Below are 13,531 nucleotides of genomic sequence, written 5' to 3' on the forward strand. Positions count from 1 at the left end.
GAGATGGTTTTGTATCGCAGACATAAATTGTAATGAGCCAACCAATTTATTCCGATTGCTTGGACAGCCACAGGCAAGAGAGAGAGGGCCTTATATCACACTGTTGTATTCATCTGTTTGTTATACTGCATAACAGTAAGACAGACATATATTGTATGTCTGTTTTACTGTTTTTATCATCTATCATTTATGCTAATAGGGTTACACAGTGTTTGACAAAAGCACATCTGCTCTAGCCGAGCTCTTTATGTTTGTGTTTATAAGCTACCCATATCCCTGATGCTCAATCCTAGCCATCATTAGCCATCTTTAGCTATTCTGTGTCTCAGACAGCTTGTTAATCTCATAATACGACATGCATCACAAAGAGAGGCCCAGGACCGACATGATCCGGCTGCCAAATGGAAGAGATAAAGAATGAAGAGCCCCAGAGAATAGCCCACACTCTGGAGCTATGGGCAAATCTTCAGGTTTTATCTTTGCAACCCTAGTTTAAGCGTCTCTTCTCTTCTCTTGAGCCAAGAGCTGACTGTGGGGGAGCTCCAAGCAATTGATCTAAATTACACTGTCTGCAGTCTGCAAACTCCAGGGAGAGTGTGAGGGAGGGAGGGGATTTGTGAAAGAGAGAAAGGAGAGAAAGACAAAGAGCATGCAATTGAAAAAGGCAAATAAACATTTATGAAAAAAATATAGCATGGGCAGAATTTGGGCCACATATGAGAAAGGCTGTAATAAATAACAATAGAGAGTGAGGAAACCCAGTAAAAACTGAAAAAGAAAGGGGGCAGCCAGGCAGACATGAAAACAACAAGAGCCAGAAAGTGAAGCATGCAAAGACAATGCTGTGATAGATTCTTTTTTCTATTTCAGTATTGATTATATCACTGGCTTACCATAGCTCAATATAATCGCTGCGCTAATACAAAAAATGAACACTGTTTAGATTGGTTCCCGGCTCCGCTGAGTTGTTTGAGCAGTTTGTTAACTATCACTTCAGGTCCAGCAGAGAGATGTGACCGGCATTGTTCAGAAAACTGATGTCAGACATATTGTTATTGCAGATAGGTGACACTACTGGTGACACATGTACAATCCAGCATGTCTCTCCAGTAAATAAGGCATCGCACAATAATTATTCAATCAACCACTGCAGAGCATTATGTAGCGATATATATATGTGATTGTTTGAGAAACAACACCATGAAGGGATAGAGCAGCAGTCAGATAAGTAAGCATGACATGTCATTGCAACGACTGCTTTTAGTTTTAACAGATGTTAAAATGCAGTGTGACCTGCAACGCTGATGGAATGCAGGCGGGTCCAACAGCCACAGCGGGAAACTCTGGGGATCAACTGCAAATGAACTCGTTCAATATATTTCAAAAAGGAAACTTGTTAACGGTCCTACAATTGTCCCTCTTCATACTTCCGTTTAGGTAAAAACGTAGTAAATCTTGAGTTGGTTGCTGACATGTTACTGTTGTATCAAAAGGGCATAAAGAATTGGCTCAGGGAGCCTGTACGTGACACAAATTCAAAGCATTTTCCCCACAGAGAAGCCAAAGATAAATGTCCACTGAGGTGGACAATAAAGTAAATCTAATCTATTGTACTGAATGAAAGATGTCATCTTGAATATATACAACAACAACTTTGAAATGTCATTATTACTGTAATCTAAGTGGATCGACCTTTCCACTGCAGACAATTATTCCAACTGCATTCCATGCTAAAATGAACATTGCGAACTAAGTCACTGACCACTAACATCCTGTCCCCTAAAGGGACCACCATTTCATGTAATTTCCCATTTCCTGTCAAATCTTAAGTTAGTTATCTAAAAAGCCATAAAATGACAGCCAAATCACACAAAAAAATGTATAAAACTCGAAAGGAAGCAGCTACATAGCTTGCTTTAAACGTGCCTTAATCAGACATTGAGATAGATGTCAATATGATGTCTTCACATGTCATATGAAGACAGCATATAGCGATAAATTCCTTGCCACAGCACACAATTTTAAAAAGCTTTCCACATGCTGAAATGAGCCAAAAGTTTGGAGGGCATTCTAAAGCCTCTTTAAATGTTGTTGAAGATGTTTGACCTATCATTAGTCCCATGCAGAGTTTAACAGATTGTGCTATCATACATCTACCGGGTCTTCTGATGTGGCTACCTTGTGATTGACAGGTCATTACCACAGGGTCGTCTGGTCTGGGAGTTAGCAATATTTTTGTCTTCCAACTTCAACCCTTTTACAGTGTGTTTTAAGTTCATGAAAGTTAACTAACATTTTGCTTGCCTAAAATTCTGCGTTCGGTTGGACGTAACTCCATGGTCTCATATTAGTTCTGGTTGCAGAAAACCAAGATGACGACGGACAAAATGACGAACTCAAGGCTTAAAAACCGTAGTACCGAAACCAATAGGGGAAGTCATGAGGACTAGGTCCACTTCTTATATACAGTCTAAATTGTGTGTCAGACTTGAAAACATGTGAACCAATCTTATACAAAGTTAACATAATTAAGGGCAAAAGAAAATTCCTGCTTTTCCTGTAAATATTGTTATAAACCGTTAACCCAAAGCCGGGCATTGACGTTGTAGTGTATTACGAGTGGACACACAGGTAGTGTTAGTTGCTTTATTCGGCCATGACAAAACCCTAAGTTTGTACTGCACATGCTACAGTTACTAAATGTGATCAATATACCACATCATTCCCCCTTTTAACTGAGAACAACAACGTAAACATTCTTAACTGAACAACAGTTTCCTGATACTTTAACAAAAACAAAAACAACATATGGCCTAAGTTAAACACAATATTTGACATCTTCCGACATACCCTTATGAACAAGGTATGCATGTTCAGGTTGTCTGTCCAAGTAAGTAAAAGCTAAAGGATACAGTCCGCTGTCGGATATATAGTCTTATGGCATATATCGCTTTGGCAGTTTAGTCAGTCGGTTTGAGCGCCTCAGAGCCACTGGTTCTGTCTCCAGAAGCTCGGGTGTCTGCAAGTTAGCGTCGACAACTTCCTGAGAACTGCTGCAGTCTTCACCATCACCAAGTTCAGCCTGTGATTCAGTGACATCTCTATCAGATTCAGCAATGGCACAAGCTCGCAGCTGTTCTTCATGACGTCTGTGTACTGTGTCGGTGTCCCGCTCTCTGACTTCATACAAAACAGGGCCTGTCTGTCTCACAATCAACCCTGGAATCCACTTGTGACTCCCCGTCACAGTGCTGTGCAGATAAACGGCATCGTTCACATCAAAGAACCGGTCTGCAGCAGTGCGGTCATGGTGTTCTTTTTGCTGGTACTGTTTCTTATGTACCGTTTCCTTGGTACAAGGCTTTAGGAAATCCAACCTTGTACGGATATATCTGTGAAGGAACAGGTCAGCCGGGGACTGTCCAGTAGTGCAGTTAGACGTAGTCTGATATTGCAGCAGGAACAGTGATATATTGTCCTCAATGATCAGTGAAGTATGAGCAAGCTGTTTCATACCTGCCTCGAATGTCTAAACATATCTCTCTGCCAGACCAGTTGTTGCTGGATGTCCTAGTTCAGGAACGGTCCATCCATCCATCCATCCATTTTCAATACCGCTTATCCTCATTAGGGTCGCGGGAGCGCTGGAGCCTATCCCAGCTGACATAGGGCGAAGGCAGGGGACACCCTGGACAGGCCGCCAGTCCATCGAGGGCAAGGAACGGTCCAGTAAAGTCTATATGTAGTCTCTTCCAGGACTCACCCGGGAACTCCCAGGGGTGTAGTGGAACCTGGCGTGGCATCTTTTTATCTAACTGGCAGGTCTCACATTCCTTGCAAATCTGTTCCACTTCCAAGTCAAGTTTCGGCCACCATACATATTTGCGAGCTAAGGACATTGTTTTCACTAGACCTTGGTGCCCAAAGTGAATCTCTTTTAACACAGCTCTTCTCATCTTGTAGGGAACAATGACTCTGGTCCCCCATAGGACACAACCTTGATATGTGGACAACTCATTTATTTTTGTGAAAAAAAACGTTCCTCTACCTTAATGGGCCAGCCTTCCATGACATACACACTCGTTAAAACACTCGTATGTCCATGACATACACACTCGTTAAAACTTACTGTCGGTGCGTGTCCTCTTTTCAATCTGTGTTGCGTTGAGTGGTGCTTCTTGTATATGCTCTGCCAGCAGTGAGTGGACTAGAGCTGAAGTCACGGCTGTTCCTGTGTCGCTGGTCTCCGGCAAGGGACAGCGGGAGAGTCCATCAGCTTTACTGTGCTCTTCTGATTTGCAATAGACAATGTGGTAGTCATACGCTGACAATATAATCACCCAGCGTTGAATGCGTGCTGCGGCCAGTGTAGGTAGGCTCTTGTGTTCACCAAACAGTGTCAGAAGTGGTTTATGGTCAGTAATTAAGGTAAAATGTATACCCCACAAGTACTGGTGGAATTTATTTACGCCATACATCAGTCCAAGAGCTTCTTAATATTTCTTCTCCGTTGGAGACAGTGTACGGGAGGCAAAAGCAATGGGTCGTTGCTCCCCGTATGGCATGGTGTGTTGGATAACTGCTCCGATGCCATAGGCAAATGCATCGCATGCTAAAGTCAGTGGGAGACTGAGGTCATAGTGGGCTAACACCCGGTCACTAGTCAGCAGTTCTTTACACTTGACAAAAGCAACCTGTTCAACATCAGTCCATTTCCAAATCACTTGTGCTCTGAGCAGTCTGTACAATGGTGCTAAGACTGTGCTTTGCTGTGGCAAAAATCCTAAAAAAAAGTCCTAAAAACGCATGGAGCTCTGTGACATTAATATAAGCCGGAGCCTCCTGAATAGCCCTCACTTTGACCTAAGAAGGGTGTGCGCCCTGCTCATCCAGCACATGGCCCGGGTACTCTATTCAAGCTTTTCCAAACTCGCACTTGGACCATTTAACTTGTAGTCCACATTCTTGAAGCCTTTGTAGGACCTACTGAAGGTTGTGGAGATGTTCCTTCTCTGTGGGTCCCATAATGAGCAGATCATCAAGAAAAACTACGACTGGTAAGCCTTTTATTAGATTTTCCATAACCCTCTGGAAGATGGACAGTGCAGAGCTAATTCCGAAAGGAAGTCGGTTATACACAAACAACCATCTGTGGGTGTTGATGTTAATGTATTTCTTGCAGTCATCATACAGTAACACCTGCTGGTAGGCTGTAGCTAAGTATATCTTGGAGAATATCTTACCTCCACTAAGTGTTGCTAACAACTCCTCTAAACGTGGCAAGGGGTAGGTTTCTGTTTCAACTGCCTGATTATCTGACACTTTATAATCCCCACACAGGCGGAGTGACTTGTCTTTTTTATCCACTGGCACTATGGGTGCTGCCCATTTGCTGTGCTTAACTGGAGATATAATGTTAGCTTCCTCCAGCTTCCTAAGCTCTTCTTCTACTCTGTCTTTCATAGCAAATGGAAGGGTTCTGTGTTTACAGAATTTAGGAGGTGCATCAGGTTTAACTCTGATTGAGGTTTTAATATCTTTCAGAGTCCCCAACTCCTCTCTGAACACCTCTGAATATTTATCCAGTACCTCACTAAGCGACGTACACTTAGCTTCTTACAGATGCTTTATCTGCTCCCAGTTTAGCCTCAGTTTCCTTAGCCAATTTCTACCACACAGTGTTGATCCATTCCCCTTAACAAATAAAAGTGGCAAGTTCACTGTTTGACCCTCATAGACCATCTGAGCGGTGATCTGCCCCAGTACAGGAATGCTATCTCCATTATAAGCTTTAAGCTTAACTTTACTGCAGTGGTAAGTTTGAGAATTTCTCGCTGTATGTACCCCGTGAAATGATACTTTTTGCAGCCCCTGTATCTATTTCCAGCTCTAACTTCACCTCAGCTACAGTGAATATTTCTTTATACAGGTAATCATCTTCACTTATGATAGTCAAAATTGTGAACACACTCAATTCAGTGTCTTCTTCAGCTTCCACATATGTTGTGTGTTTCTTTCCTCTGCCCTGTAAATGCCTCTCATTGCTTTAGACATGCCTTTTTAATATGCCCCATCTTGCCACAGTTATGGCATCTTTAAAACGGCATTTGGGTCGTGATTCTTTCCATTGCACCTGTAACAGTTCCTTGTCCGCTGTGGCCTCACATGGCCTCATTTGTGATATTGGGCTATACAAAATAAACTGAATTGAATTGAAAAAGTATAAAATAGTGGTTATTTCTTCTATGGTGGATGGCGGAAATGATAACTGTTTCAACGGAGATAAGCCACGCCCCCTCTCTGGCGTGTCTAGTGCGAATGACGCAAATGACGCAAATAAACCACAAATAGTCCGTCAAGTATACTCACGCGAGTAATGCGTTGCTTTGGGTGAGAACGCAGCAGCTTTAACCTTGTTTACACCAACACAAATGCCCATTGCCTCCCATAGCCTCCACAGTGCTTCATTCTGTGCAGTTTGGGCCCACAGAGCATGCTGTGCTAACCCACTGTGCTCCTCAAAGTGCATTCTTAACACATGGTGCTAACATCCATCATAGATTAAAAAAGAGAATATGAAAGCAGACGTCCAACTGAGAGAGAAACAGAGCGAGGACGAGAGAGACAGTTGATCGAGGGAAAGTGAAAAAAAGTCTGGAGAAAAAACATGTTTTAACCTAGAAATTATGCTGTCCTCCTCCACAGTCATTAACCTGCAACTACATGCCTGCAATGATGCCAGAACCAATTCCCTGAGTTTATTCGGATTAGTTTTGTCAAAGATATTGCTTGCGACATATGGATAAACAAGTAAACACTGTACTGAGTTAATAGGCATAAGCAAAGAAAAGCGTAATACCCCGGAGTTTTCTCAAGATTGGATCAGTGGTATCTTAGAAATCACATCTGACAAACACACAAGCAATCCAGCAGATGGACAGAGACCAACTTGAAGCTCCCTCAATTAAATTTTTTTTTAATTCCGTAAGCTAGGTTTTACTTCTGTTTACAAGAGGCAATTTAGATGTGTAGCAGTTATTGTTATTTTATGTTGGCTAACTGAGCCAACAGACTGATAGTAAGTAGTCAATTAGATTTGTTTTGAAAATGATGAATACATTGGGATTCTGCTGAGCGAGGCTAAATGAACGGGAGTGAAGTTATTTTTGCATTAATGTTTGCACAATGCTCTTATACAGCATTTACCATATCTTTTTAGTGTGTCTCTAATATCCTTAATTTCTTCTTTTTTTCATAATGTCCTTTAACAAGTTCTTCATCTGCTTCATGTGAATTTCCCCTGGGAATCATGCGCATTATCGTATCTAAATATTGGAAGAATACTGTTGATACCTCGTTGGTGGTAGAGCAGCAGCCGGCCCTTCTCCAACACCAACGTGAGGCTGTGATGTCTGTTTCCCTCGGCATGAAGCAGCGTCCCACAATTCTTGAGGGTTTTAAACTTCAGAGAGACCACCTCCATCACCGTCCAGCTCGGACGAACACTCCGCCTGTAGACCAGGCTGCTGCTGCCATCAAAGTTGGCCACATCAGAAGCTACAGAATGAAAGAGTATTGGCGGAAGAGCTTTATTACACAAAACAAATTCTTCAATAGCATTACTTATTGAGTTGTACAAGTGTGTTGTGTGCAATTTGCTAGTAGTACAACTATTTAGCATGTAGCTTTAACTACACAACATTCAGTGGCTCCCCTTTGCTCCATTAAGATGCTTTAAGGTTGAAAAAAATCTTTGGAATCCCCACTAGAGTCTGAAATAAGCTTTGAGTTTGAACAATATTGGACTAAAAACTGTGAGTTCAAATTGACCAACATCTGTTTTGTTCATGAGGTTAATGTGAAAAAAAGTCAAGCCCTGTTGTAACTAGCAAAACTACAAAAAAATATTGCTGCAAACAATACAACAGGAACAATTTTGAAATTCAATTGTGGATGTTTTTGACCTGAGACGCATGAATCGCTTTTATTCCACAGTGGAATAATTTGTCATGTCTTGAAAGTTTCAATTTTAGTTAGATTCTCATTGAAAACCATATGAGACAATGTGGTCACTATGAACCTAAAACAACCACAGCTCATATTGTATAGTGCAAGATTGTATTGTTATTGACTTCTCTATGTTTGTTTATGGGAAAGAATAACGAATGCCTCAAAATCATCATTGTCTGTCATCTCTTTACATGCAGCATAATCTATCTCACTCAATGCCAAAATGTTCGAAAACCGTAATATTTTTCTATGGTATTATTATATCTTTTTACACTTATTTCAATTACAAATACTATAATAGTAATACACCTGAACATAATTTTTTTTTATAAAGATACATCACTTCATGTTGATACGAAACCTTTCTTTAAGGCACAAGCCAAGGCTGGCAAAGTAGTCAAATAAAGATATCGGACTTACTATAACGACATCCATATATCTCCAGTCTGAGTCCAGTCCTCCCAGTTGGGTTCCAGTCCAGAGGAATCAGGCGGAGGTAGCGAGCTATCACCGGCTGTTTAAGCTTGTACTGGACCACAGTGTCTGCATTGCTGTTTCCTGGGAAAGCCTAAAACGACAGAACATGTACGTTGCCTCAATGTTACATCCAAGCATCCTTATTTTACTGGTTGCAGAAGGTTTAAAGACCAAGGGAATGGCTTCGATTTAAGATTGTGCAGTCTTCCGCGAGGATAAAAGAAACTTTTCATTGAGAAATAACTTTCATTTAGTAAAAAGTATGATGTGTAAATAAAAAGATGTTTGTAGTGAAACAACCCTCCAAAGAAAGAGATGCACTAGTTCCCGAGCATAACATCTCTCAACGCTCCTAAATCCCAACACAGTCTTTCTGTGTTTTCAAACTTTGAGCTCACAGACTATTGATCCTAACTGCTGATGTCTCTCCCTCCCTGTGTCCAGTAGGATTCTCTGCTTGACGGACAAATTGCTCTTACTCTGAGGACTAGGGGTGGCCAAACCTTTTGGTTTTTGGACCATATACAGGGAAAATGTAATGATTCACAAGCCGAAGTGTTAGAAAACCATATTTCTAGACCAGATTCTTTGTGCCATAGAAAACAAATGTTCCCTTAAAAATAACTACACATTGACAAATATCTGTTGATGTCGTTTAAGACCTAAGGACCGAATTAAAAGATTTCAATTGAAATGTAAATCCAGGTGTTAATATATAAATCTAATCTGAAAATGTAATAAAAAAATACAGCAGAAATGTTGAAATATTGTTTTATAGTTATTTCATTAAATTTAGTCAACACCTGGTGTTGACTAAAGGGTGTACAAGGGTGTGTAATACAGTGTTATTTATAAACCATATTCTAGTTTATTTAACAAAAATGAAACCAGCCATACCAGCTGTTGACCAACCCATCATGCATTGGTGAGGAAGAAAAGCAGAAGCTGCATGTGTGGTTGTGTGTGCATGAGCTCTGCTGGTGTCTGTCCTCCCTGCTTGAGTGCGTGTCCTGAGTGTGCACTGATGTGGCTTTCGGAGTGAAATTGTCTTCCCTGGTAATTATAACTTCAGCGCCGTCTTCAGGGTTTTGAAGGGCTGAGCCGGCTGGGCAGCCGAGCGTTAAGCTCAACAAACAGCTCTATTTCCTGCTGAGGAGGCTTAAGAGAGCAGCATCTCATTTACTTGCCTGAGCATTTTTTTTTTTATATGAGTAGCCTCTGACAAGTCCTCAGTCAACGAGAGAGAGCGAAAGGTAGAGCATGAGAGGAGGAGGAGGAGGAGGAGAAGGGGTCATGTGTAGAAGAAGTACTCTGCAGTATTACCACATTGTAAAAATACCATTAATTCCATTATGAGTGCTGGCCATGGAGATGGACCCCAAAGCTTTGGAGATCTGTAGTGGGAAGCTAATGGGGAAAATACACAATGCAGCAAAATTGACTAAATTATGGCTGTACTATCCACCAGAAATGTATGGGAGTAGAAGTCTAAAGTAGCATGAAATAGAAATACTATTTACACAAGTAGTGTGGTACTTGAGTACAGTAAATGTTTTAAGTTACTTTCAAATGCTGGGGCCCCAACAAACTAAAATGATATACTTTTACCAATATATTTTTATTTACAGATACATTAATCCAATGTTTTATATGTAAAATCTTCATCTTAAAAGTAACTACTGACTATAGCTTACAGATACATGTTTGTCTTGTAGTGGATAAAGTATTAGTATAGAGTAGCACCTCAAAATAAAGTAAAAAATAGGTCTACCTCAAGTACAGTTTAGGTAAATGTAGGCATTTATTTACCACCAGAGCAAAGGGAGAAATAGGGAGCATCAGTGTGAAGCTGAGACTGATACAGATGTGTTTGCAGTCAAATCTCCTCCTAAACTGACACGCTAAGCTGGCCTGACTAATATATGGAGCTTTAGAAACATACCGAGAGCTAATCTGGGTTCATCACCTTTCATGCTGAGTGTCAAAGTCATACCCTGTTATTTCTCTTTTTAGTGATGACTCCCGGGCTTCAGAGAGTGTGTATCCTTCACTATGAGAAAATCGCATCCTGTCAAATCTAAATCAAAAGGTGTTCTCCTGGCTGCTAATGCAACAAGAACGGTGCACTGTCTTCAATAAAGGAGAGAGGAAATGCTTCACTGCCTCTGAATCAAATCTAATGCTGTTCAATCAACGGAGGCCTGCATGGCTTCCTGTCATTCTGACATACAGTGCAGTCGTTTGCTTTATCACAAACATCCCTGTAGTCAAGCATTCGCTCGCTTTACTGAAACATGGAATGGTTAATAGCTTATGAAAATGCTTTAAAAATGAAGGAAAAAAACACTTGAGGGAATCCACAAACCGGGGGAAAGTGCCTCAGCTGTGATTCCTCCCCGCTGCAGGGAGGACTTCATACATGAGCTTGATTATCAGCCGCACGACAGAATATTCAAATCGCCACATGCATATCTCTGTCAGCTTCCTCATTCACATTTACATTTTAGACACCGAGCTGACACTCTTATCGGGACTGGCTCTCAAAGACTGAGCTGGCAAGTGTGCATCAGAGTCTTGCTTGGAGACTGATGGACACATTTGCCTCTGCAGGAATCAAAGCTGGGACCTTTTCTACACCAGGCAGTCTTTCTAACAACAACACCAGCCTCTTGTCAGCAGTCGACAGAGTCCTGCCCAGGTTTCTTTCATTGGACCATCCATTATTAATAAGGAGTGAAAGTCTCCTGGTGAGCCGACTTGCCGCTGCAGGCAGTACCAGTCCCCACAGAGCATGTCAATTATGTCTATGATAGTGAGGCCAAATATATTTGAACTTTAATGCACTTGAGTTTTTGAGCTGCACCTCCGAAGCGGTCTTCAAATACCAAGCAATTATATATTTTTTATAGTTATTGCATCCTCATCTTTGTGTGAGCTCCAGAATAACTTTAACCTAAATCCTTTTATTAACAAGGCAAATCAAAAAACAGGAGGAAGGACAATTTGAACACCGAAAAGAAAAATAATCTGGTGACATTAAGTTTCTTTTGAAACATATCTGCTTTGGCAAATTAGTTGTGCTTTTCCTTTTTGTCCTGTTTTGATTGATGTCTATTGCAGGAGAGTTACCCCGAAGCTGTCTTCCTGCCGATGTTGTTTCCAGTTGTGTCCTGTGTCGCTGAACATCAACAGGTAAGCCGTCAGCCAATCAGAGCTGCCATATCGTCCCTGCGTAGCAACAGCAGTGATCCGGGTCCGCCTCCCCAGATCGACCTGCAACCACTGGTATCTGTCTGAGACAAGAGGGGACCAACCTCCAGCTCCTGCACAGGGGCAGAGACAAAGAGTATATGTCAATGTGATGAGGTGTGAGTGTGAGCGTGAGTGTGCATGTATGCGTGCGTGAGTGTGCGTGTGTGTGTGTGTGTGCGTGTGTGTGTGTGTGTGTAAGACGAGCAGAGATGACATAAGACAGAAGTGAGAGCAGAGATTGAGAGACAAATTAAAGTACTCAAAAGTGATTCATAATATTTTAAGTCTATTAACATGTTCACAGATTTAAAACCCTGCAATACATCTTCATCTAGATTCACGATGACAAATAATAATCTGTTGCAGCAGCTGGGGAGGACGAGTATGAGATTAACTCACACTATGTTCATATTGTAGTCTTAAACAAGTTAGTACCACCATTGCAACAGCAAACGATAATGAAAAAATAGGCAGATTATATGAAAATAATACCACTGTATGTATTTAAATGATCCTTTGACTGCTACAGTGCGACTGGTCATTTTTAACATTTACATTTTAAGTTAAAAATGCATTCAAAAGGAGCAGATGTGTTAAACTGATTTGACCCCAATATTTTGTTTCCATTGGCATGAAACAAATGTCTTCCCTGCTGTTCACCAAGCAACAGGTAAGTATACTGTTTACCTGAAGAGAACAAATGGCAAGATGATTACAGTGAACACATCCTGTCTGAAAGAAAAGACAGTTGTAGGTTTTCTCTCATTTTGCACGAGAAAGAGTTAGAGTTGTGCCTCAAAACAGTAGCTGACCTTTGTTCTATCAGGTATGAGAGAGAGAGAGAGAGAGAGAGAGAGAGAGAATTAGAGCGAGTGAGTGAGACAAGAACTATGGCAGGACCTGATTATGATGAAACATTGAAGGTGATGGAAAGGGCTGCAACAATATAATGACACTTTGAATACTGAGAAGGGTGTGTGTGCGTGTGTGCGTGTTTAAGAATAAGTGCTGAGTCAGCACAAAGTCCCCTAACAGCAGATGGAGAGATTTCTCCCCTAGAGAGCGCTCACACACACACACACACACACACACACACACACACACACACACACACACACACACGATAAAACAGCCAGCCAAAAGAGCACTTGTGCTTTAGTTGCAAAGAGGATGTCATGCTGACATGAGAGGGACACACAAATCATGACAGTTCACATGCACAGCCTGAAGAGGGCACGTTCCCTCATCTCATCACATCTATTCAAAGCTAATTTATTCTGACATTGCAAATGATCATAACACAACACACTGTGAACCTAATTAAGATGCTCCACGAAAAAGACAGGTGTTTTGTTTTAACTTGTGAAAGTGGTGTAGGGTGACAATTGGTAAGTTTGTGAAATATCTTTTCACGTTGAAAGGTGTTAAGTTGTTCCTCATGTCTTTGTGACCTTCATACGCACATTATTCCTTTACGCGTTTTACAGCAAGGATCATTACAATACACCACCAATAAACAATCCAAATTCAACATGATTTTATTTGATTTCTAGAACTTTCAAAATCAGATTCATGGATAGGAAATGAATGTGGGTTGAATTATCTGAGTCTGAGGCCATCTTCTTTCCTCTTGTGTCGGTCTTTTTTCCTCCACCAGCTGTTTCAGTGCTGTGCTGCCTGCTCGTTAGGGCAGCAGCTAAAGGCCAGAGCTAATAAGTAGCACAGTAACAGACATGAACACTGACAGCACAAGAGGAGAGAGCAGACATTCTGACCTTTACCCATTACAGCT

At 41.3% G+C, this 13,531-nt stretch overlaps 1 protein-coding gene across 1 annotated transcript in view; it reads right to left on the reverse strand.

The window, feature by feature from the left end:
- The window catches only part of LOC117729368 (contactin-associated protein-like 4), a 79,917-nt gene that overhangs the window by 46,042 nt on the left and 20,344 nt on the right, over positions 1 to 13,531 (reverse strand). Inside the window, 3 exon segments of the mRNA XM_034530373.1 lie at positions 7,354 to 7,557; positions 8,431 to 8,578; positions 11,617 to 11,810. Coding sequence (XP_034386264.1) covers positions 7,354 to 7,557; positions 8,431 to 8,578; positions 11,617 to 11,810 — 546 coding nt within the window.

The sequence above is a fragment of the Cyclopterus lumpus genome, chromosome 4, assembly GCF_009769545.1.
Source record: "Cyclopterus lumpus isolate fCycLum1 chromosome 4, fCycLum1.pri, whole genome shotgun sequence".
NCBI classification, from domain to species: domain Eukaryota; kingdom Metazoa; phylum Chordata; class Actinopteri; order Perciformes; family Cyclopteridae; genus Cyclopterus; species Cyclopterus lumpus.